At 43.7% G+C, this 26,265-nt stretch overlaps 2 protein-coding genes across 2 annotated transcripts; both read right to left on the minus strand.

Annotated features, from left to right (window-relative positions):
• Nucleotides 1-724: 724 nt before the first annotated feature.
• On the minus strand, nt 725-3,231 carry LOC128736665 (solute carrier organic anion transporter family member 74D-like). Its single transcript, XM_053831153.1, has 7 exons — nt 2,970-3,231; nt 2,339-2,904; nt 1,645-2,281; nt 1,436-1,580; nt 1,317-1,379; nt 942-1,261; nt 725-878 (listed from the first exon to the last, which is right to left on the minus strand). Exons 1-7 carry the CDS (start codon nt 3,155-3,157, stop codon nt 725-727), a joined length of 2,073 nt encoding a protein of 690 aa, XP_053687128.1. The 5' UTR covers nt 3,158-3,231.
• A 10,664-nt stretch (nt 3,232-13,895) lies between these two features.
• On the minus strand, nt 13,896-24,303 carry LOC128736666 (solute carrier organic anion transporter family member 74D-like). The gene is made up of 7 exons (XM_053831155.1): nt 24,023-24,303; nt 15,630-16,195; nt 14,897-15,569; nt 14,698-14,836; nt 14,518-14,640; nt 14,135-14,457; nt 13,896-14,064 (listed from the first exon to the last, which is right to left on the minus strand). The coding sequence occupies exons 1-7, from the start codon at nt 24,301-24,303 to the stop codon at nt 13,896-13,898; spliced, it is 2,274 nt and encodes a 757-aa protein (XP_053687130.1).
• Between the last annotated feature and the right edge of the window lie 1,962 nt (nt 24,304-26,265).

Consider the following 26,265-nt stretch of genomic DNA (forward strand, 5'->3'; position numbering starts at 1 on the left):
TAAAAGAAACAGTAATGTGTAGCTATTCCTAAAGTCGATATCCGTGTCAAATTTACTATCATTATTGAAACCAGCGCAAACAAAATTAACGTCATTTTTATATATGTCGGCTGAAAAGATCTTGATCTTTATCTATAATACTTTTACGAAGATGAAAACTTTCTCTATTTTTAGAATCACGACATATTCTGAGATGAACCTAACACTACCGGACCTTAACAATGTCCACAAACAGTTTGTCGTACAGTATTGTTCGTTTACCCTATTACACGTTCGATGCCTTGCAAACGGTCGATTCCGCTACAAAACTTGCATACAATGAATATAAAATTAAGCTTAACTATCACCCACCAGATGTCACACGGTGTGAAACATGATTGCGTGCAAGTACAAAAGTTGTGTCCAAGATATTAAATAGACTGATTCACCTCTCGTCCGGTGTTGCCGCCAACGTGCCAGCAGCATGTGTTTCGTTTCACTCGTTTCCACCCGAGCCCAGGACATGTGGTCCATGCACCCGATCTCCCACATTGCAGCTCAACATGCGATCAGAATTGTCGCTGCGGCTGTTTTTACTGAAGATTGTCAAGGCTTGCCCAAGGAACATTTGATTATTATAATTGATAAATTTAGAATGAAGTTCGTAGTGTAATTTTTATTATAGGGATTATTTCAAATGATTTAACGCGAGAAATGAAACAACTCAATTTATTTAAAATAACCTTTATTCCTTTGCTCTTTGTACCTCCTGTAAGGCCATTCCCTGTTCATTCGTATCCTCATCGAACACTTTAAGCTCTTTCACATAGTACCAGACAGCACAATCGATGAGTGTTCCCACAAGGACAAAAGCAGCCGCAATGTAGTTCAACAAATATCTTAAAATCATAAAAAAGATAATTAAATACCCCAAAACATAATAACTATCTTGCAAAAGCTACCGCAAGGCTGCTTCATCGTACACCCAACAGTTTCCGTCACCGGAACAGTTTTTGCCCCACACCAGGCACGTCCAATCGAGAACCATTCCGAAAAAGATCGGACTCGGTATCACCGACAGCGTGGCTATCGTCATCCCTAAGCCCATCGAAATCGTTTTATCTCTCGGTTCGACGCAGCGTAGCGACACCAGGAAGTTACTTGCCCGACCTGCCGCCAGGATAAGATGGACGATGCACATTACCAATATGAATGTTACAAAAGCACTTTGGCAATCAACGGAACACGGTCCTGCATGGGCAGACCCACCGACAGCGGGTGGCTGAAAAATAACTGCTATTTTATTTGAGCAGCTCTCAAATCTTAATTAAACTTACGTTCGCACTCAAACCAAAGTTGGTGTCATTTTTGGACAAAACGCACAGACAATCTTCGTAAACCTAATTGGAAAGTTATTACTAAGATGAATCGACTTTGAGTTTTAACTGGTATTTACTCTGCCTTCCACGTTAAAATTCCTACGCAGGCATCCGGCATGGCACGCCGACAAATAGGTATTGCCATCTTCTCCGCATACTGGTGAGTATTCGACAAAATCGCATTGACAGGCGGAGCTGCATGTAACATTCCCGGAAACAGAGCTGAAAGTATTTCCAGGAAAATTTAAGATTTGTACCGACTTTAATTTGCAACGATCATACTAACACCAACGGTTGATCAACATCGGCGGTGCAATTCAATAATGAATAAATTATCATTCCTGCAACCGAGAGAAAGCCAACCAAAACATTCCAGGCAGCCATTTGTCGAGCTGTAGGTTTGTACCTTGTGATAACTATTCCAGCAAGCAGCACTCCAAAGGCCGTAAATACCAGCGACACCGTTCCCGTTACCATACTAGCTGTGGAAGCCGTCTGTTTGAACTGAACTTCGATATACTTGGGAGTATAGATCATGTACGGTAGATATCCGAACACATAAAATGCTGAGCCGACGTTGTTCAACATCAGAATAGTGTTTTTCAGCACGCGCTTTAGTGCTTTGCACAGGTCCTTCCAGGAAGCTGGAGGCGCATCCTGCGAAGTGATTTTATTTAGTTTAAAGGCTATTTGTCTACGCGCTACAGTTTTTGGCAGCTCTCTTGGAAACATCCCGATGAACAATCCTAGAGGAACCACAGCAAACCCCATAATAATCCAACCGATCCACCAAGCTCCGAGCCAGCGAGGATCTTCATTGGTAATGATCGGAGTCATCCATGGTGTGATATAAAGCTTCAAACAGTAGGAAGCCAATGTGTATCCGACGGTTGGTCCAAGCAATTTCATGAAGAAAGATATACCTAAAAAATAACTTATCTGTGGAGTAAAATGGAAAATGATACATCATTTTCACTTACTAATCAGAGCCGGTGCTTTTGCCTTCTCTACATTATCATCCATGTAGGTAAATCCTAGCGTAAAGTAGAGCGAGTTGCCTATTCCGGAAATCAACTGCGCTACCAGTAAAATCAGCTGCGGGGCAAGGTTCCCTTGCACATCGTCACAATCCATAGTTCGCGTGCCCTGGCTCTGACACAGGAGTTTCGCCTCATGCTGTTCGAGTACTTCTCTGGTTTGGCTCTGGTTGTTGTTCACGCCAAATTCGCTGGTTAGGGACAACGCAGCTTCACCTGGTCCATACAGCAGATGAGGTAATGCCGACATCCAACAGAATACCACAATGGTGAACACTCCGAACGCCAACCATCGAGGCCGGTGTCCTTTATCCGCGTAGTAACACATGATGATCAGCATGAAAAGACTACTCATATCGATTCCAGCGGAAATTATGCCACTATTTCGGCTTGGTATTTCAAAGCGCTTCTCCATCGTTGTGATTGTGGCATTAAAGTAGCCAAATGTGGCGTTAAACAAACACCCGACCAAACCGTACAGGACAGTGTAAGTGTTTTTGGTTGCGAATCTAAGCAATTTTGAGGATAATTTTCAACATGGGCTCTATCTCAATCAAGAAAAAATAAAATTTACTTTTGAAAAAATGGTCCTTTGAAGATCCATAATCCGCAGGTGGTATCTCGACTTAGTTTTGTTTCTTCCTGGGTGACACTGGCTTGATCTTCCCGTAGCATATATTGCCCTTGATCTTCGTCCAAGGCTTCGTCATCCTCATTCCACTTCTCAGATTGCCGTGGAGCTCCGCTCTCTGAGTTTACCATGTTCACTCCACAACTAAGCTATGTATGATACAATTAAACTACGCTAACGTTATATAATTCAGCAGATCTCCCGGCTTTGATTAATTCTTATCTCAATACGACGTCCCATTGCAACTAAAATGGTTCAACACGACCAGACGACTGACCGGTAAAGCTGAGCTGCATTCAGCTGGAAGTCTATGCTCTCAGGCATTGTAGGGGAGACTGTCTGTTTTTTATACTTTTTATACTTACACGGGAAATTACATTAAAATGTGTGTTATCTCCGTTAAACTTTGTTGGAAATATGTCCGTACCTGTTGGTCCCTGCATACAAAAAGCCCCAATCTCCCCTACGTCATAAACACGGGCCCATTATTTACAAACCGGTGAGTGACGGAGCAGACTGTATGTAAATATTTTTAATCTCGCTTGCAACAATTAGTGTCCAGTTCATTAATTGATCGCATATTTTAATCGTCATTTCCCTAAACAAACTAGCATGTATTACACATGTTTTGATTTTTATCTTATTTGGCACTTATTTGGTTTACATCCGTATGTAGATAAACGGTGCAGGCGCGTGGTGTAAAGTAGCACTTTAAATGATATTAATTAACTACGATTAACCTACAACCCAGCTTAACTGCAGCACAGTTTGTTCGAGTTCAGCGTGTTTAGTCAAGGAGCTCCGCCACAAGCTATTCACTTTAGTTTAATGCTTTTTAGCTAAGGGCCCAATCTTTGTTCAGCCGCGTTAATTTATCCGGAAAACCGTTATATCATCTGCCATATCTCTTCGTGATCAGCAGTATCATATAGTGCCTGAAATTCACGAAAAATTGGTGCAAGGTCCCGACATTTCTAGAAGTTTTGTCGAACTGTGAAAATTTGAACCAGGCTTCCATAAAGCTCACCTAATACTGCCCTGCATTTTAAATAATAAGATTTAACTAAAACTTGGTTGAAACTCTGTAGTAGTTCCTAAATATTTTTCCAACCAAACAGTTGGTAAGAGGAACCTAAAAGTGGGTTATTTATCACAATGAATAATTCAATTCTAATTCTGACAGCGTCCATTATTTTGATGTATTGTGATATGCTTCGTTTATTTCTTTTACTGCACATTTTAAACCGAGCTTCAAGTTTACCTATCACTTATTGAGGAAGTGATAGGCTGGTAGCTGGAGCGAAACAGGTACCAATCAGGGATGACTTGGTTTGTGAACCTTATTACTCTGATTGGCGACGCAAACCAGATCTCTCTAGGCTCTAGTCGACCCTTTTTGAGATACTGCTATCTGCGTCCTGTTAGTGCTCCACAATTGCAGAGCAAGTGTTCCGAGGTATCGCTCTCGACGTTACACAGGCGACAAATATCATCTTGTACGAATCTGAGATTCCGAAGATGATATTTACTCGGCCAGGGTCCTGTAACAAGACCGGTAATTGTGGATGGTAAATAGTTGAATAATGCACTCCAGAACCTCGCAGTCTATTTTATACATGCAGCTATAAAATAGATACCAGGGAGGTCCACAGCCTCTTATTCAGCAACTCCTAACCCTACCTCCTCGTGGTACCATCCGTGATACGTTCCTTAGTGGAAATCGGACAACCGGTGGAAACTAGGGTCATATGCGGACAGGGAAGGAGGCACTCATGCGAATGCTCAGTGTAAATTCTCCGCCTGCAAATGATGGATCTCGGTAGGAACAGGTTCGAATGAATCTATAAATACTAGGAACCAGAGCAAAGGGTCCAAAGCCCGAAAAGAAGGATGGTTTTTATAGCTGTTATTCATGGCTGTAATGTAAAACGTGAATGGATAAAACCCCTAATCCAAGGTGTCATGCGACCCGTGCCGAGGGATGAATGCCGGGGGGGATTCTACAAATACTCAGCCGCAAACGGAGCCTGTGGAGTATCAGGGTGTCCTCCACAGTAATCTGCCCTTACCGCACCATGAGGGGCTCTGATGTGGCGGACTTTTCTTTCCCATCAACTCGTGAGATTCTTATGGAAAACAAAATCAAAAATACAACAAGTGCAGATACGGTGGAAACCCCGTTCGCGAGAGGAGGCATCCAGCGTTCTCCAGCAAGGGTGGAAAAGGATGCAACTGGGAGCGCTAGTGTGGATGACAAGGGCAGCGGTATGCCTACCACGCCGGACACAGCGATGAACGGCCCAGCGCTAATCTCCAAGGACCTGAAGCAGAGCTTGCTCATGCTTCGGAGGACCTTGAATGCAGCGACCAAAACGCACAACGACCTCGTGGCGCGTGCTGGAGAGGCGAAGAAGGTTACCGTGAAGGCGTCGAAGGCAATACAGACGGACGCCTGCCCGTTGACGGAGTGTCGCAACGCGACCCAGGAGGCCACGGAAAGCGCTACCAGCAGCGGTAAAGGTCCAGACACAATGCATAAAGATTTTACTACGTTGCGGAAATTTGACAGAAAACCCATCCCAAGCAACAATGTGAGTTTTATTGTACTCTTATGGTGGTTTTGAAGGCCAATTTTGGTCTTAAATGCCATCATAAGAGTGTAATAAAACTCAAATTGTTTCTTGGGATGGAAAAACTGGCAAATTACCGCAACGTAGTAAAATCCGTATGCATTGTGTCTGGGCCTTAAGGCTTCCGCCAAGCGTCTGAGACAGTCCCCGGGGGATAGCATACCTGGTGGACCAAAAAACGTCTGATCGGTAAAAGCCCTCAGGCTAGCGGGTTGGCAGAGCTAACCGATGAATCAGCGGGAAGCACCAAGACGAGTGGCCCATGGACCGGGATTAAGGCCAAGAAAAAAGACAGAGGAAGCTCCACTAAAAAACAGCTCCACCTAAACCGGCAAGGAAGCGAGCAAACAAGGACGACGCTCTTATCCTGTAAACCGACGGGTCGAAATACTCGAAGGTTCTGAAGGCCATGAGAGGAGACGTCAGGGATCTTGGCGCGCATCCGCCGCTCGCGCACGGCGATATTATCCTTGAGTTAAAGAAGGATGCCACCAAAAAGAGTTCCGCATACAAGTCCATAGAGGAGTGCTCGGAGACGAAATGCAGGTACGTGCTATCACATCAGAAGTGACTCTCTAGCTTAAGAACCCCGAGGTCGTACAAGCTCTCCAAGAGCAAAGTGGAGTGGTGGTGGCATCCGAGGCAGCTCGCCTACGCAAGGGTCCGGCCACCATACGACTTCCGTTGGCGGACGGAAACAAAGCCTTGAAAGCTGCTAGGCTAAAAGTTGTAACTGACGGGGTCGTAACTACCCAGCATTTACGAGACCCCCTAAATCAAGCATCAGGGACGGCAAACGTTCGCGACTTACTGTCAAGAAAACACTTGAAAACCTTCTGCTCAACTCTTCCCGTTTATTCACAACTTTTCCCTTCGATAACTCCTACCTTTTGGCTTCGGGGTATCACTTCCGGTTTCGATGCTGACCGGGATCCAATTGCAGTCAGGTCGGCGACCTTGGTACGGGGTTCGACGACTAACCTCCGGCGTTCCGACTGCGGGCTCACTCAGGGCTTCTGTCAAGCGCGATGGCGACGACGCGACAATACTGCGATGGCGTCGATGGCAGGGACGCTCTCTCAGCTTCGGGGTTGACGATCGTGGTGGCAGCGGCGGACGTGAGGACCAAATTCGGTACACTCAGGTACAGCTCCGGATCACGTTGATACCGTCAGGTAATCGGGGTAAATACAGGGTATGCACAGGGTAAGCACAGGGTAAGTACAGGGGTCCTGTTGTTTGCTTTGTGATACACGTCTTTCCTTTCCTCCTTCAAACTTGCGGTAATTTCTGTCTTTCACTCCTATCTTCCTTCTAATTTGTGTATTTTAACAAACTGAAACGTCTGGTCTAATTTCGTCTGTCTGTTTGAACTTGTGCACGTTGACGGTTTGGCTTCAGACAAGGTAAGCTTCGATTAGCTTTTGTCCAACGACCTATGACTTTTCTTCGCGCCAAGAACCCTACTCTCTCTCTCTCTCTCTGGCTGATCGTTTTCCTGACATACTCAATCCACGCTAGCTCGACTCTATTTTCCGCCCCCTGGTGGTGGGTGGGTGGAAACCGTTGACGCGTGGCTGCGTACGTCGCCGGAGAAAGCTGTTTGCAATACAGTATTTCAACTATTTTCTTGACCATTTATTCTGTGACATTTGTTAAACATTTTACACGCGCGACAGTCTCCTAAATCTTGGGCGGAGACTAGGCCGACGGTTACAACGTGGAGTAGTCGGTATGCCCACTGAACGTGCTCAAGCAGTCGAAAGCTTCCTTCCGGTGCTTCGAACACGGACATAAAGCCTGGAACTGCAAGGGGCCAGATAGGAGCCAATTGTGCAGGAAATGTGGCAGTGCTGGTTATAAAGCAAGGGACTGCGTGGAGCCTTCCAAGTGCCTGATCTGTACCGATAAATGGGACGCATGTAACGGGAGGTCCAAGGTGCCCAGCTTATGTGCCGGCGACTAAGCCACGTTCATAGTGCAAGTGACACAACTCAACCTGAAAGACTGCAGCACAGCTCAGCAGCTGTTACACTATGCAGTTTCTGAGTCAGCAATGGCCATTACCATAATCTCGGACCCATATCGCGTCCCTACCGGAAACGGCAACTGGGCCTCGGATAGGTCCGAGACGGCGGCTATATGGACGACAAGCAGGTTCCCTGTTCAGGAGGTTGTGTCAACTGCAGACGAGGGATTTGCGGTTGCCAAAGTGGGTGGAGTGTTCTATCGCAGCTGTTATGCTCCGCCGAGATGGTCTATCGAGCAGTTTATGCGGATGATAGACTGAGTATCAGTTGTGCTGACTGGTCTAAGGCCGGTGGTTGTGGCAAGCGACTTTAACGCTTGGGCGGTAGAGTGGGGAAGTCGTCGCACGAACCATAAGGTACGGATTCTGCTTGAGGCCAAGTTTAACGTAGATCTGGCCAACGTCGGCACCACAAGTACCTTCAGTAGGAATAGTGCGGAGTCTATCATTGACGTGACATTCAGCAGTCCTGGTCTGATAGGAGACTGGAGGGTAGACAATATCTACACTCACAATGATCATCAGGCGGTCCGCTATGGTGTCGGTCAGATAACGAGGCGACAGGCGGCGAGTAGACCTGACACTCCAACCACCCGTAGATGGAGGACTTCATACTTGGATCCCGAAGTATTTGTGGAAGCGATCCGAAAAGAGTGCGGTGAGCGCGGTATGCCCAATCCGAACGCTGATCATTTGGCTGAGGTACTGTCGCGAGCGTGTGACGCTACCATGCCTTAGAATAGACGACCTAGGTATGGCAGGTCACCTGCTTACTGGTGGACAGCTGAAATTGTGGAACTCCGCGGAGCGTGCTTTTGTGCGAGGAGAATTATGCAAAGAGCTCGTTCGGACGAAGGCTGGGCTGAATGTTGCTGCCCGCGCAGCGCTTAAGAGTGGGATAAAAACTAATAAACAAGTCCGCATTGAAAGGTAATGTGCTAGTGCAAATGCGAACACGTGGGGTGATACCTACAGGGTCGTAATGGTAAAGACCAAGGGCGTGATGGCTCCCACAGAGCGATCGCCAAAAATGCTGGAGGGGGTCATCGAGGGCCTCTTTCCGCGCCATGAGCTAAGGCCCGGCCTCAGGCCGCTGAGTCGTCCCACGGCCGACGTTCCAGTATCTCAGACCATAGCGTAGGATGGTCAGCTTCCCAGCCGAACATCCAAAGTAACGTGGGCGACGGCGGCTTAGAAGTCGGGAACGAGGAAATCATTGAGATCGGTAAATCCCTAAAGGTGAGCAAGGCACCGGCACCAGACGGAATCCCGAATTTGGCCATTAAAGCGGCTATTCTAGAGGCTCCCGAATTATTCGGAGCAGTAATGAGTAGATGCCTAAAAGATGGCCACTTCCCAGATAGGTGGAAGCAATAACAGAACCTGGTCTTATTGCCGAAGCCGGGAAAATCTCCGGGTGTCCCCTCGTCATATAGGCCGATCTACCTACTTGATACTGCTGGCAAGGTGCTGGAGAGGATAATCCTTAACAGACTCGTACAGTGCACTGGGGGTACAAACGGTCTGTCAAGGAACCAATTCGGCTTCCGAAAAGGCAAATCTACGGTGGATGCCATCTTGTCTGTCACTAAGACAGCCGAGATGGCAATCCAGCGCAAGAGGACAAGTATCCGCTATTGCGCAGTTGTCACGCTTGACGTGAGAAATGCGTTTAATAGCGCTAGCTGGGACTCCATAGCCAATTCGCTTCGGAACGTCCAAGTGCCGGTGTCGCTGTACAGGATTCTGGAAAATTATTTCCAGAATTGTGTGCTATGCTACAATACGGAGGAACGTCATGTATGACGAGGTGTTAAAGCTAAAGTTCCCGGTAGGGGTTGTGATTGTCGGCTTTGCGGACAACATCACCTTGGACGTCTACGGTGAATCTATCAGAGTGGTTGAGCTGACGGTTGCCCACTCTATAAGCATTGTCGAAGATTGGATGCGCTCCAGGAAACTGGAACTAGCGCATCATAAAACGGAGGTTATCGTGGTGAACAACCGCAAGTCTGTGCAGCAAGCAAATATCAGCGTCGGGAACTAGAACGCGGTCCTTAAAACTCCTGGGAGTCATGGTCGACGACAAGCTCAAGTTCGGGAGCCACGTCGGCTATGCTAGCAAGAAGGCTTCCACAGCTATTTCGGCATTATCTCGTATGATGTCTAATAGCTCTGCGGTATATGGCAGCAAGCGAAGGCTTTTAGCGAACGTGGTCCAGTCCATACTTAGGTATGGCGGATCGGTATGGTCATCGGCGTTAGGAACCACAAGCTACCTAGGTAAGCTGGAAGGTACCTATCGTCTCATGTGCTTGAGAGTGGCGAGTGCGTATCGCACGGTTTCATAGGACGCAATCTGCGTCTTAGCGGGTATGATGCCTATTGGCATCATCATCAGTGAGAACGAAGAGTGCTTCAACCAACGTGGAACTAGAGGCATACGGAGTACCACAAGCTCGGCCTCGATGACCACATGGCAGCGGGCATGGTCTGATTCCACAAAGGGCCGAATTATCCCGGAAGTATCCGGGTGGGCCAACGGGCGCCACGGCGAAGTCAACTTCCACCTGACACAGATTCGGTCAGGGCATGGTTGTTTTAGGCAGTATCTGCACAAGTTCGGGCATGCGGAGTCCCCCGCGTGTCCCGAATGTGTGGATGTACAAGAAACTGCAGAACATGTTTTCTTTATATGCCCTCGTTTTGTGGGCGCGAGAAGCAACATGTAGGCAGTGAGCGGACACGACACTACTCCGGATAACTTAGTCCAAAGGATGTGCTCTAGGTTGAACGTCTGGGGAGCGGTCAATGCGGCTGCTACCCAGATTGTACTTGAGCTACAAAACTGCTGGAGAGCCGATCAACGACGAGTAAATAGCCAACTAACTACCATAGTCCAGTAGTTGTCTAAGAGGGTGCGTTAAGCACAAATAGCCCCTCCCTGAAGTTATACCGATAAAGTGGTGCCAGAGGGGAATGAGGCTGGAGACTCCAGTAGGGTTTTAGTGGGTCGGGATACCTAAACCCCACTCCATGAGTTGTTTTCTCAGGTGTCTGATAGTACTGTGCTAAGCAGATTTCTCTACTCGTAAAAAAAGACCGGTAAGTATGCTGAGATATAATTCAATTAATACCAAGTCGCCAAAATTGTTTAAATTTTGACGTTGGACTATGTCTTAATATGCATGTAAAGCAAGGTAGGGTGTCATTCTAAGAAATCAAAAAAAGATTTTAAGCGATAGATTTGCAATATTTTGGCGTCAATCGGTTGGAAAATCTATTACGCTTAAACTCTTATGTAAAAAAACTATTGACTCGCCCTGTCAAACTAGAAATTCTCACTTCGTGATTGATTGAAAAAGCTTTCTCTCATTCTTCTCACTTTCCATTGGCAACAGAACAGCTTAAAAATTGGCAGAGCACCTGCGTGGGCAATAGTAACTCTGAACAAAAGTTTATTCATTTCTTCGCCGATATGAAAAGCCAACTGCAGATGATTCGGCTTTGTTTTGTTTTCATTAGCTATTTTGCCTACATCTTTCAAAATTCAAAATTTTAAAATTCAGCAATTTCTGCGCAATGGGTAACTTGAAGTTTGTAGACTTCATGAAGAAATACCTGTGACTGGAGTTGGCTTCTATGCACGCCTCGGAGGCTCTTGCTTCGATCTCCCGTCTACCCGCAACATTAAATTGGAGAGTACGGGTTGAATAGCATGCCTTTTCGACCGGTTCTGTCGATAATAGAATAATTTGCCATACCACGAATCATCCAGAATGTCCATAGTTGTTACCAGCATTCGGTACCGTCAGCTGCCATTGTACAATTTGGAACGACTGAAGTTACCTGAAGTCGCTACTGAGTATGCGCAATGCCTTGTGGCTGCACTGCCAGGTGAGGGAAATGAAGTTCCTGCTCGAGGACTGCTGGGATAGCGTTAAAGTAGCAATCAACAGCGCTGCGGATGGTTCCATTAGGTTCGCTGAAAGGAGTTGACGTTATGACTGGTTCGACGAGGAATGCCAGTGGATGTTAGATGAGAAGATTGCAACGCGTGCGTTGATGCTACAGCAAGGGACTCGTTAAAATGTGGAACGAGCCGAAACTTGTTGGGATGGATGTTGCCGGATGAACGTGAGTTGATCGAAAAATGGAAGCAGCACTCATTGTAGCTTCACCTGAATAGCGCTGAGACAGAATATCAAGACAGCATGGAGAATGATACATCAATACGGCAGATGATGTTGATGTGCAGACCCCCACAACAGGTGAAGTGATCGAAGCCGTCAAGCAGCTCAAGAACAACAAGGCAGCTGGCAAAGATGGCATCGCAGCGGAGCTTATCGAGATGGGCCCGGATAGGTTGACTACCTGTCTGAACCGGCTGATAGTCAAGATCTGGGAAATGACTGTTCACCGGAGGAGTGGGAGTAATATGCCAAACATACAAGAAGGACGATAAGTTGGAATGCGAGAACTATCGAGCGATCACCATTCTCAACGCCACCTAAAAAAATACTTTCTCAGGTCACCTTTCGCAGTCTATTGCCGCCAGCAAGTAGATTCGTGGGAAGTTATTCAGCCGGTTTTGTGGACGGGTGATCGACAACGGACCAAATCTTTGTGCTGCGACAGATTCTCCAAAGGGGTCACAAATACCAAGTCGCTATGCACTACCTATTCATAGATTTCAAGGCTGCATGCGATACTATCGACCGTGAAGAGCTATGGAAAATTAAGATTAAGGATAAGATGGATGGTGTACAGAGTTGTGTGATGACTTCATGCCTGTTATCAAGCTCACTTGAAGCACGCAGACGACTTCGAAAAGCTGATGGCTTTTCCTGTCTTTTATTCAACATCGCGCTAGAAATTCTTATGAAACGTACAGGTTTTAACATGTGAGGCACGGGAAACCGAGCGCGATCGGGCTCTCATAGGCAATAGGGTGGTAGTCTACGGAGACGAGCACTGGTCGCACTGGTCGATTTTGAACGTTGTATGGCTTGTTATTTTGTCACTCATTGTACATAAAGTGCAACTTTTACCTTCATCAAAATGATTTGAACTGCTGAAAAAGTTGTGAAACTCATCCACGCAAAACGAAAATGATCAAAACTCAACGAGAAGTACATTTCTCATACTCACACTTTGCTCATTCAGTACTTTAAATGAACAACTTTCGACTTTGTTTTCGGCAGCTTCTAGAGATTTCAGTAGGGGTAAAAGTGAAACAGTCGTGGCAAGATACAGTGGCCACGGCTGTCGCTAATGAAAAATGCATCGATATATTCAAAGTATTTACACTTTGTTGCTTCTCAAAGAGCAGATTGAACTACGTGCAGGTTGCTCGAACAACCGCCTATGCTAAGACGGAGCTAAGGCAAAATAAATCGTACTGAGAACACAGCAAAGTGCGTATATTCCTTTTTCCTTTTTCTCCTCTAAGGAAGAATCATCCCTGCTTAGGACTAACTTTGGAGGTGTATGTGATAACGTTATATGGAGGAGAAGGTTAAACCACAAGCGCAGCTTTTCGGCGAACTCAATATCTAAAAAGTTACTCAAACTGAAAGGGTATAACGGGCGGATGAGAATGTTGGAAAAAATGGTGTTCGTCTCGAATCCGGTTGGTACCATACGCAGAGGTGCGTAGCGTGCTTCATGGTTAGACCACGTGGAGTAAGACCCGGAAAGTGTGAGACATTCGAAAAATTGAAGACGGAGCCTCCAGGATCGAGTTTGTTGGTGGATCATTGTTATGCAGGAGAAATCCTAAAGGACATCGCACCAGGATAGGTAAAAGTATTGCAACAATAAACTATGCTATAAACCAAGCGTAACGGGGTAACTAAACAAATCGTGTCTGCGACATGCTTCTTTCATAAAACCCAGCCGATGCTCCACCGTGACTATAAACAAGAGATTCAAACACTGAAACCACCCTACCTCTGGTAGTTGTACTTGTACAGAACTTTAGTACTTCTTTGCAAGCTTTACTTTCGTTCAACATTGTACACAATAAGTGGAATAGATTTCACGCAAATCGCCCAATAGCACCAACTGCCTTAAGCAGTAGTCAATGAAAAGTAGAAAGACAAGCATTAAATTAACGTTATATCACATATATTACATTAATGTACAATTTGGTTTTTGATTTTATCTACACCTACCGCTAGCAAAAAATTTAAACAGTAGCTAAATTCACTACGCAGGTCGATCCGTGATGACTTCTTCCTCCTTTTCGGCCAGATCAATCTCCTTGTCTTTCACTTCCTCGTCAAATATTTTCAGATCCTTCACATAATACCACACACCGCAATCGAAGAGTGTCCCCACGAGGACAAAAGCTGCTGCTATAAAATTGAGCAGATACCTGTAAACAAGAATGCAAAAAATTAAATAAATCAATACTAACAACCAACCATCACAGAGCAAATATTCACCGCAAAGATTCGCCATCGTAGAGCCAACAGTTGCCCTTCCCGGAGCATGTCTTTCCCCACACCAGGCAGGTTTTGTCCAGCACCAGGCCGAAAAAGATCGGACTCGGTATGAAGGACATCAAACTGAGCAGCATCATGCCGAAGCCCATCGAGACGGTTTTGTCCTTCTCGTCGACACACCGTACCGACACCAGGAAATTACTTGCCCGCCCGGTGGCGCCGGAAAATTTTAGGAAACACATCACCACCAGGAATGTGATAAACTCCCGCTTGCAGTCCAGCGGGCACGGTCCGGCAACGGCCTTACCGCCCGCGACTGTGGGCTGTAAGAAAAAGAAAAATTCAGTACAATCGACGTAAGTTCCTGTCAAGTTTATTGTTACCAGTGCATCCTGAGCGAGCGAGTAGGGAGACGTTATGCTGCTGTTGAACGACACCAACCTCTCGTAAATAGGATTCTGGGCGGAGTAGTTTCTGCCCATTATGCAGGCACATTCGTCGTAGGTCTGAAAGAACTAAAAGGGTCAAAAGTTGTTTTATTTAATATGTACTAATTGGTCAACCTTAAGGTCACCGATTTGGTATTGCTGTTTGCATCCTGCGTGACACGCCGAGATGTAAGTGTTACCATCTTCTCCGCAAATGGGCGAATATTTCACGTAATCACATTGACAGGCAGAGTTGCAGGTGCCAATATCGGTTCTGCATAAAGGAAAGCTATTGAATTAAATCCGTTTTTCTGGTGACTTTGAAAAAACTCACGGCGAGGAATGATTTACGATTACAGAATTTTCACTAGCCTTACATCCTAGAAATGCGTACGCAACCATTCCCATCACGGACAGGACACCGACAAGAACGTTCCAAGCGGCCATGTAGCGAGCTCTCGGTTTGAATTTGGATATCACAATCCCCGAAAGAAGGACTCCAATTGCAGAGAAACCTAAAGCCACGGTTCCCGTGACCAAGCTTGATGTCGATGCGGACTGTTTGTATTGGGTTTCGATGTACTTCGGAGTGAAGATCCAGTACGGCATAAAGCCGAAGAAGTAGAACACCGAAGCGATGTTGTTTAGCATTAGAATTTTGTTTTTCACTAATCGTTTAAACGTTTTAATCATATCCTTAAAAGAGGCTGGCAGTTCGTCCTCTTTTTTCGCCTCGCTTAGTTTCATTCCAAGTTTTTGCTTTTCGACTGCGATTCGTTTGCGAATCGCCGCTCTTGGAAGCTGCTTCGGGAACATGCCAATGAAAATGGCGAAAAATCCAAGAACCAGCCCCAGTACCAGCCATCCAATCCACCACGCTCCAAGCCATCGGGGATCTTTGTTGGTAATCGTCGGGGTCATAGAAGGTGAGATGTACAAACCCAAACAGTACGAAGCAAGCGTGTAACCGATAGCCGGTCCAAGCATTCTCAGGAAGTAGGAGACACCTGAAAAATTGAAAGAAATTGAAGTATGATAAACTTCAAACTATCTACAAAGATACTTACTAACCAAAGCCGGTGTTTTAGATTTTTTAATATTGTCATCCATGTAGGAAACCCCTAGTGTGTAGTAAAGTGAACTGCCAACTCCGGAAATAAACTGCGCTACAAACAGGATCGCTTGTGGGGCAAAATTTCCTTCCTCAGTTTCGCATTCCGCCCCTCGCGTACCGTTACCACGGCAAAGTGTTTTCGCCTTCTGGGCCTCAAACACTTCCTTGGTCTGGTTCTCGTCGTACGTCGCCCCATACTCGGTGGTCAGCATCAGTGCCGCTTCACCCGGACCGTATAGCAAGTGCGGTAGGGCCGTCATCCAGCAGAACATGACGATCGTGAACAACCCGAACGCTATCCACCGGGGCCGGTGGCCCTTGCCGGCATAGTAACTGAGGATGGCCGACAGAAACAGTGAACTGATGTCGTTACCGACGGAGATGATGCCGGTGTTTTTGCTCGGAATCTTGTACCGCTTCTCCAGGGTGGTAATCGTTCCGTTGAAGTAGGCATACGTTGCGGAAAATATGCAACCGACGACGCCGTACAGGAAGACGTACGCTTTTTTGTTGGCGAATCTGAAAGGTGGTGAAAATAAAATATTGAACAATTCGGAGACGAAATACGTATTTGTCAGAATCGTAAATGAATAGCAGAAAAATTAAAACTAACGATTGCTTGCAAAGTCTATTAAATAAAAGCAAAAGGTTGTGTTCCGAGAACAAAAGGTAACACCGAAACTTTGAGTTTTTGTAATAAAACGTTAGCCAAATAAATTTCTTTGTTAACATACAACTTGGGTTCTGCAGTCAGTGGCTCAGAGTCAGAGCATACCCTTCTAGCACGGTTGTTACAAAGTAGTTGTGGTAACCGAATTATGACTAATTTCAGTTGAAATTCGGTTGCGTCAACTAAATGGACCTAAAGTGTGCTACTTGGGTAGTCAGATGAACCAATTTGCCTCATTGTGTTCGTTTGTCGTTTTGACGTAGGACTACGTCTTACGGCAAAGTTTGGCTGGGTAGGGTGTCATTCCAAAAAATCTTTCTCGAAAAGTGGTCAGGTTTTGAATGCTAATAGCTTAGCGGTTTCCCGATCGATTTTCAATATTTTTGCCCCAATCGATCGGAACTTTTTCTAAGAATTGGCTCAAATGAAGAACGCTATGAGGCCATTGCAAATCATATTTAAAGTTTTTCTCACCCCCCCCCCCCCTTGGAAATTGGCTTGAAAAATCGGGGGGCAAAAAAATAATTTGTAGGATATGAATCAAATTTCTTTTTATAAAATCAATTGTCTGTGAGCTCTACAGTCTGAAAAACTCGAAAAATGAGTCTTCGAGTTGAATTAACGCTTCTAGCACGAAATAGAAATGGAAATTCGAACAATGGAATTTCGGAAAATCGTCCAAAAAAATTTTCCTTCGTTTTTGTCTTTTTTCGTATATTTTTGCATAGAAAATAATAACGTATATATTATAAGCAAGAATAGATTCGAAGAATAGAAAACTTTATAAAATATTTGTAATGGCGTTATTTCGTAAGTGTACACTATTGAAAAACTGAAAATAATAAAGCATTGTCCAACTAGAAATCCTCGCATCTTGATTGGTCGAAGAAAAGGCGTCATCACGGTTTGCACGTGTTTTTTGCAAAAAAGTGACAGAAATTCCTCGTCCCAATAGGTCGAAGATTCTTTACGGCGCTTAAACCTATATCAATTTGATATCTGTGCTTGGGAAGTACCTCAGAGTGAAAAACCACCCTTCTTCAACCAATGTTATTGTTTCAGCATTAAACCTAGTCCAATGTGATGTCCTGAAAGCAAACAATTTTCTTAAAGTATAAAATCACCGCTTTTCTTCAACCGCCTTTAACATTTAAGATTGAAATCAGTCCAAATTGATGTCCTGAAGGAGAAACGTCATCAAAGAGTGAGCGCTTATCCTTTCTCTTTGCCAGATTGTATCCATATAGGTACTGCAAGAATTTTTTCGAAACTGTTCCCATGCAGCACTTGCAACATCTTTCATGTTGCTATTAAGTCTTGTTTAAATTGCAAAAAACTTCACCGGTTACAGTATTGAAACACGCAGCAAATAAGCAACTTCATGTTATTAATACGTTGGATTCAGGTTATACAATACTTATACTGGCTGTCACAAATATATTAGTCCATATCTAGTAACATGAAACTTGATCGCAACATCGTGTTATTATAATGTCATTGCCAAACAATAAAGTCCCATGATGTTGCATCATGTTGATTACGACATATTTTTAAGTGAAATGTAACCAAACAAATACAATCAATGTAATACCATATTCCGCCATATTTTTATGAAAAAATATTTTTTAACGAAGAAATATTTTTATTTTAACAACAATTACACGAACATTCATCAGGAATCCATGGTATTTACTAAAATATTATTTGATTACAGTATCTAGTTCGATTTTACACCGCATTTTTCCATCGTAAAAAAGCAAAACCATGGGTTTATACCGTCTTTAGACATTACCCTTCTTTATCGACAGACTTCGCAGCCGGCTGTTAGAGTACAGGAAAATTACGGGGCCGGTGCAATAATCCTACTGACTCTAACTAGCAAGCACCGCCTAGCCGAGATTCGAACATACGACGACTGGCTTGTTAGACCAGCATCATACCTCGAAGCTAGCTGGGCGGTTTTTCCATCGTAAACGAATTGTTAATCTGGCTGGTTTAATTCTTTAAACTTGAAAATTAATAAATCAATAACTTTCACGAGGCGCATCAAATAATACAAAGCAAAAATATATTTTGCACGATAAATTTTGAATGGCATGAAGATTAGCTCATAATAGGCCCAGAAACTAATGTTTTGTTTCGCATTAAGGATATTAATATAATTTTCGTCTTGGAGACCAGAGAGGAAATTTGTTTCCTGGTTCCCGCTAAACATAATTCGCGATTACGAAGTTGCTCATAACTGTTTGGTTTTTGTGCGAGGAAAAAAGAGAAGAGACTATTTTTGTTTTTATTTTCACGCAAGTTTTGACAAGTTTTGTCAACGGGATTTCGTGAGAGTGCGAACAGGCTTAAAATCTCTTTTCGTATCGTAGTCGCGAATGGATAGATAACGCGCATTGCTGTTCCATAAAACATCTGTGTAACAATTGGTTGCATATAGGCTCCACCTCTTGCACTTTTTCAGTCACATAACAGTTCGATAAAGCTAACTGATGCGAACTTTTACCATATTTGAATGTTTCAATTATAGTTGCGTAACCCTTCATGCAACAAATGGTGCTGCTTGGGTTGTTTTGCATTTGTGCATGTGACGTGACGCAGAATTCTCAAAGCGAGGAAAATCAGCGACTCTCTTATCCGAGAATAGTTTTGAACGTTTCATTTGCTGCTTTGCATCAATTCTTTGCATAGTTTCTATAGTCAAGCATTACATTTAGATTAATTTCTTTCAAAAATGATGGATAAAACAAGGCAGTAGGGACCCGTAGTGATGCTAATGTTTATTTGACTGTCAACTCAGTATAAGGCAGTAAGGTACAAAATATTTTGATACATATATGTCTAACTAAATAGTGTTTGATGTTGAAGTGAGTTTTGAGACGCTATTAACATTCATTCGAAAATAATTGAATATTCTCAACCTGCAGTCTCAACAAACCCTATATATGCTGCATGTAGCATGTATACATGAAGAATCGAACTATTACATGCATGAATATATGCTACTATTGCCACAAAGAGACGTGCGTAGTCCTGCGTCACCTATATGCGGTCGTGTCTTGTGATTTTTTTTGAGCAAAACACCTAATAAATATTTTTATAATATAATAAAGACTAAATAAAAAGGTATACAAAGGTGAACAGGACAGGGGAGTGACTATCGAGTTGTTTCACACCCAATTTGATAAATGAATTTAAAAGCATTTTTCCTTAGCTTTGGTGGTCTTAAAATCAAAATCGGTAGGTGTGCGCATGAAGAAAACGGCGATTTTCTGCTAATATCCAACATGGCGATCAAATCCAAAGACCAATGGCAAAAAAGTTAAAAAATGGACACCAAAAATAAATTTTCAGTAGCAGTCGCTTAAAAATTTTAGGAAATAAATTGCAATATTTTGGTTAGGTTACAGTGGTTGAAGTAGAAACATTGCTTTAATGGCTCTCCTCTTCATAACCGAACGCTAGCACATGGCCCTTGACACCACTGGACTCGTAAGATTTTGGACAATTGTGAGACCGAATTCCCTTGTTTTTTTCCTGTGTGGGCTTATCACTGCGACCAGTAGCGCACAGTACCAGTATTTGTCATGAAATTACCTGGGATTATGTTGTATTATGTGTGGCATCCTGGTATTTATAGCATATTTTATATATAAAATTTGCCTTGAATGCGTAATGTGTGTTAATGATCCATTATTTGGGTAGTTGCCGGTAGCGTGTAACTGGCACAGAGAGTGTCAGTGGTATCAGTTGACAGCTTCCCGCGTAAATGGGATGAGTAAGTCAGTTGGTGTTAGATCATGGTCCGCAGGACACACATTCTCCACTGCATTTCTGTACAGTATGTCATAACTAAATGGTAGTAAAGCAAATGGTTACAAAAATTTATTTCGTGTAAAGTATATCCAAAACATTTGACTTAAATTAATCCAATTAAAATCCTTCTACCTTTACTTTAATTACCAGGTATAATCGTTGTCAAAAATGTAACGCTGGCACGCACGATATCCTAAGGGATTTCATTCCAAATCCATAATTATTACATTATTAATGTTTTGATGAACTATTTGCTTCCCATCGTCACTACGATCACTGCGATCACTATCACCAAAACACTACGATCGGATCAGATCGTATCAGATCGATCACTACGGGCGATCAGAAAGATGTGCTGCATATATCCGATCATTTTGTTGGCTGTGGTGATCCTGTAGCAGGAACATTTTTTCGTTCGAAAACAGAATTTCACAATCACGGTGTCGCTTGAGCAGCTGCCGACATCGAAAGATTACAACCTTCTGCTTTTCAGTCAAATCGTACACCCGTTGCTTTTTTGTAATGGAATCAATCGAAGATCATCTTTTCAAATATTCTTCATGGTTGACTAAGAAATTGGCAGTACTTTGGCCATCTTCCGTCCAGACTGAGCTCGTTTCCGCCGAATTCGTTCTCTTACTCGCTTGACGGCTTCTGGTGTCCTTACAGATGAATCTTTAGTTTATTCCGAGTAGCTTCTGCTTCTCTAAAATATCACACGATCGAAAACTTTTCAAAAACAGTTTTATTACAAGTTCCCTTTTTGCGTCCATGATTACCACGACTCTTAAACGAATAAAAATTCAAAACAAACTTGCAAGCTGTGTTAGCATTTGAATACACTCTAAACGAGAAATATGCAGACATATTTGGGATTTAACCATTTTTAATTAAACACGTCCAAAATACACTGGACAGTTATTACTATTCACCCTGTACTGTATTGAGAAGACGATAAGGTCATGTTTTGGTTTTATTCGTGCTTGTGTGTATGAGGGTTATTCTTATCTTTTGAAGCATGCCCTGCCCTACCAAGCCCGCTTCGTCTCGTTATAAGTTGACACTGTTTGGGACATTACTCCAATAGGTTCTCATGACCAATACTAACTATAAGAGTCGTCTCCGGGCTAATGCAGAACTCAACCGGAAGGAAGGGTAATGAGGGGCCTGATAATAAACCCATGCTTAAGTCACTCGACATTGAATAGTCTGGATTCAAGTAAGATTCGAAGCTACGACCAATCTCTTCTCAAGCAAGCTTTATAACCTTGCGGGTACGGAGACGCTGATATCTTTTGATACTTTTACCCACTTCAAAGTTTCTTCAAAGCTAGGTTGTTCTCCAACACGTTAAGTGTTTTGTGAAGTCTGGCTCTTATAATGGTCCAAAGCTTCTTAATCGGGCGAAGTTCCGGCGGGTCCAACAAGCTTATCGCACAAAAAACAACATTGTTGTCTCTACATTAGTCTAACACCGACCGCGCACAATAGCAAGATGCCAGAGACCCTAGGAAGGGTAGCAGACGCTTCTGCACGCACTCGTTCCGATAACTGCTCTGTGTCCGGCTCGCTGTCAGCCTCGTCGTCCATCACGAAGAACCTTGGTTTAGTCAACCACTCTCGGTACAGCTTCCTGGCACATGGTTTTGTAATCATATTTTGTTTGTCATTCCGGTTCGGTGCCTTCTGGACCTGGAAAACATACACACCGGCACGTTTCATTATTTTACCTTTATTTTTTGGACAAACCAGATGGAAACATTCGCCTACTGCACCATAACGAGAATCGGAAGTGTCGGTCGACAGTCATCCGGTCAGCCCATCGTAGTCTCCCAACATTCGCCAGGTGCACGATGGGAATCTCTCCAAGTAGTGCCCACAACTAGTAGTTTATACGCCTCCGCCTCTCTCCGGTATCCGTTTGTAATCCGCCAAAAATAGTCCGTTCCTTTTGGTCAAATGCGGCAAGTGCACGTATGTCTTCCGTAAGCAACGTTACTGTCTCAGGTATGTAGAGGACTACCGGTCTGATTAGTGTTTTATACACCGTCAGCTTTTTGCGGCGGCGAATGCTCCTTGATCGAAGCGTCTTGCGAAGGGAAAAGTAGGTTCGATGAATGCATCGTTGGATCTCCTTACTCGTATTATTGTCGGCGGTGTCCAGAGATCCCAAATATACGAACTCATCAGCCACCTCCTGTTCATCGCCGTCAATAGTCACTGTCCGTGGGAGGCAAACGTTACTTTCTATGGAGCCTCTTCCTACCATATATTTGATTTTCGACGCATTCGATTTCGAATCGATTTGTAACCCAATTCTCCTAGCCCCAATTTTTAGACGTGCCTCCGCCTTCCGAAGTTTTCTAATAATGATGTCGAGGTTTTTTGCGAAGGCTAAGAGTTAACTGCTTTTGCTGAAGATCGTTCCTCTCGCTTCGATGTCCGCACGCCGGGTCATACCATCAATAGCGATGTTGAATAACTTACAGAACAGTCCATCCCCTTGCTGCAACACACACGTAGCACATCACTTGCTCCAGGATAGCTTTGATCAGCCGCATCAGTTTGTCCGGAAAAGCGAACTCGTGTATTATCTGCCATAGCTGTTTGCGTTCAACTGTATCGTGTGCTGCCCTGAAATCCACGAAAATATGATGCGTGGCCTTGTTGTACTCTAGACATTTCTAGGGGACTTGTCTGAGAGTGAAAATTTGATCTTTAGCAGCACGGGCTAGTGTGGATAGACGACATAACAATATCTGGAATCAATATCAATATCAAACGAACAAGAAATCGGGTTGCTGAACACAGCCAATGGTAAGTACCGCCTACTAGCAGAGCTTGACCGTGAAACGCTAGCAACAGCTCTCACTGCAGTAGATTATTTTCCAAATTTGTAAGGAGAAGAAACTACCGGAGAATGGATGGAGAAAATTGGTTGTCCCATCCACAAACACGGTGATCGGTTCAACTACTGCAACTAACCCGGCATAACGGTGGTAAACGCAGCCTGCAAGGTACTCTCCAGATCCTGTTTTGAACATCCGACAGATCTTGCAGAAATGTCGGGAATACATCACATTTGTTTAACTTCAAAGCAGCATAAGATACAGTCGATCGAGACCAGCTCTGGTAGCGAGCATCGTAACGTGAGGCCCGATTTTTACCAAAAGTAGCCAGCTCTTAGTGCTGTGATATCATAGGCAGTGGACGGTGGAGGCAACCATGCTAAACCCCAGACTGAAAACGGAGTCCAGGAGGATTGGATGAGGAAGAGGTTCAAAGAAGCAAAAACGCTCCCCTTCCATGGACGGTAACCGTTGACGACGACGAACTCATCTATTATGATTTAGATATACTAAAAAGGACTGTGCTGGTTTATGCTTGTTTAAACAATTAGTTACAACAAATTGTATCGTTTTTACAGTGTAACTCGGTGTATTCAACAAACGTCCAGACAAAAAGCAGTTTAAAATACTTGTAAGTGTTGGATATGAAAAATCGACTTTGTAACTCTATGTAGTTGTAAACTGTATTTTCGTAGTTGCTCTGATGATGAAGAAATAAATTTTTGAAACGTTTGCCTAGACAGCAGATAAACTGTTTTAATAAACACCAATTTTGCATAGAGTAAAATTTTGCAATAATTTCTTTTTAGATGCAAGTACAGGTTTACCTGCAACTTGTGACCTCTCACAAAATTTTTGAGTTTTTGAACAAATCAGTTGGAACGTAAAAAGTCTTTAATTGGCAAATAACATCAATCATTTTTGCGAAAACTGGATATTTTTATGAAGTGTCTTTCAATCCATAAACCGTATATCAAGTCAAATTTTAGTTATTGAAAATGTACTCACTTTTGCAGAAGCGGGCCCTTGAAGAACCAAAACCCACAGGTAGTATCTTTAGTCAGCGGCATCTCCTTGAACATAGCCTCCAGATCATCTGGAAGCATTTTCTGAAACTCGGCCCCATTTTGTGTCCTTTCACTATTTTTATAGCACTTGTAATTTTCCGCATCCGTATCCTCGATAGTCACCTCCTTTTCCCGAAATTTACTATCGTCTGTATCATTACATTCACAATTCTCACTTTTTTCTTGATATTTCACTTTCGAACTATCGGTTTGAGCATCCATTTTGTGGTTCTGATTTTCCCCAGTAAATACTACCTTTTCAGCGAACGAAGTCGATCCTTAACGGGGTGTCAACAATTCAATTCACCAATGATACCGTTCAACTTTATTCCGATTCACACGAGCATCATCACCATCCGCATCATTAACGCGCTGTTATTCGCGAAATCCTTGCTACTGATACCAACCCTTCTACCGGGGCGCCGGAAGCAGTCAATGCAGGAGACCTGGAAAATAATCCTTCACATTTATCGTACTGAATCGTGGCTGGCTACTGGCGGGAGTTTGTTCGCGAACAGTGAGACAGCACTTCAACACTTGACACCCTTCGCAGCATATGTGACAGTGATTTTCACACTCTTAGTCTCTTTTATAAAAACTAGCGAGGATGTGTGGAGGATGTGGGAAAATCTCGGCTCAGCCAGAGGAGATAGCGCGCTCCCTCAGAGCTGTGCTGGCTGAACACTCGCCGCTCGATTAGCAGCGATAAGCGATTGTGTGTATGTTTGAACTGTCTCTCGAGTCTACAGTCTACAGCGCGGCGATAATGCCTGCTGCCGCCGAGACAAACAATTCCTCCGGTGATATATGATAAGGGTCGACCGGGCTTTTGCCTTGTCTCCTCCGTTAACTGTCGGCGTTGGGCACTCTCAGGAAATTTTAGCACTGGACACTGGATTTGGGCGGCGATTTTTGCATTGATTGAACATAATTTGGATGGTGTCGTCACGTCAGTCTACTAGAAAAAAAAGTTAATGTCTCGAAATTACAGAGTGCTAAAAGGTGTGTGTCGAAGAAAGCTTGTCAGTGTATCTATTAGCATTAATTTTATTTCCTTTACTATTCAAGAGTTTGGTCTGGGGTTTGGCTTTCAGTTAAAAGGATGTTAGAGTGGCATTTCTAATTGAATTTTTTGAGTTATCTAACTTATCTGAATACTTAATCTGAAAATAGCGTAACTTAGCAATGGTGGGTAACTAAAAATGACATTTCGTAGCTTTCAATAACTATGGTAATTGTTAATACTGTCTCAGTTATGCACGAACAAATAAATTACTGTTTCAGGCGTCTGTAGATAAAAATAAAACTGTCCAACTGATGAGTTCATTGTCTGCATCTGACATGAAAATGTTTGCTCTAGTTGCAAGGTGCACTCGGTCACGCGGATCACTGATGTTGATAAGATTTAAGACACACAGTTTTACCTACTTTATCGTCTTATTCTACAGAATACTTTAGGTTATCCTAGAGACTCCTACGAAAAATAGTAGGGAAAAACTTGTTAAACAGAATTAGCGGATCGATGATAACTGGAAATTTAAACCAAAAAAAAATTAACTGCCTTTTCATGACTTATGGTGACTGTGATAGGAAGAGAAATTTAATTGACGGAAATTATCAGACAAACAACCACCGCCCAAAACCAGTTTTAATCCTAGCTAGCAGCTTGTCCCCAGGGCGGGTGGATTGACCTCCAAATACGACTGTCACCCAATCAAATTTCGTTCACCGTATGATCCCGAATCTTCCGGGAGCCGCGGCCAAAACCATACCTATAACAGTGTGCATGGAATATCTCCAGTATTTGCGCCGCAGCTCAAAATATCACACCACACAGAGCACCACACACAGTTTGTTCAGTAGCTAACGATAACGAAGGCTGTAGGAATTTGCATAAATCACAACGGCAGTCGCCAGATATATCCCTCGGCGGGTCGGGGGCACACTGGCTGTTTGCCTTTTGTCACGGTACTGACAGAGTTCTCTTATCACGGCGGATCATAAATTTCCAGCACACCGTAAATAAGAACTGCTGGAGAAACTGATGACCGAGCAGTTTTTGTGGCTTTCGATTGTTAGGAAAGTGTAATTTTTCCACCACTTACACCTTCACCAACCGTAGAATCTTCTAAGTACTTGCAAAAGTTTCACCACCTATTGAAATTAATCCTTTTTAGATCACTG

Source organism: Sabethes cyaneus, chromosome 2 (assembly GCF_943734655.1).
Source record: "Sabethes cyaneus chromosome 2, idSabCyanKW18_F2, whole genome shotgun sequence".
Lineage (NCBI taxonomy): Eukaryota > Metazoa > Arthropoda > Insecta > Diptera > Culicidae > Sabethes > Sabethes cyaneus.

Excerpts from the sequence above, each read along its gene's own strand:
- LOC128736666 (XM_053831155.1), bottom strand. The coding sequence starts at position 24,303 with ATGGATGCTCAAACCGATAGTTCGAAAGTGAAATATCAAGAAAAAAGT. Across the intron at positions 14,458-14,517 it reads CGCTCGCTCAGGATGCACTG|CCCACAGTCGCGGGCGGTAA; the intron begins GTAACAATAAAC and ends TTTTTCTTACAG. Across the intron at positions 14,065-14,134 it reads TACGATGGCGAATCTTTGCG|GTATCTGCTCAATTTTATAG; the intron begins GTGAATATTTGC and ends TCTTGTTTACAG.
- LOC128736665 (XM_053831153.1), bottom strand. The coding sequence starts at position 3,157 with ATGGTAAACTCAGAGAGCGGAGCTCCACGGCAATCTGAGAAGTGGAAT. Across the intron at positions 2,282-2,338 it reads AAAAGCACCGGCTCTGATTA|GTATATCTTTCTTCATGAAA; the intron begins GTAAGTGAAAAT and ends GTTATTTTTTAG. Across the intron at positions 1,380-1,435 it reads ATTTTAACGTGGAAGGCAGA|GTTTACGAAGATTGTCTGTG; the intron begins GTAAATACCAGT and ends CTTTCCAATTAG.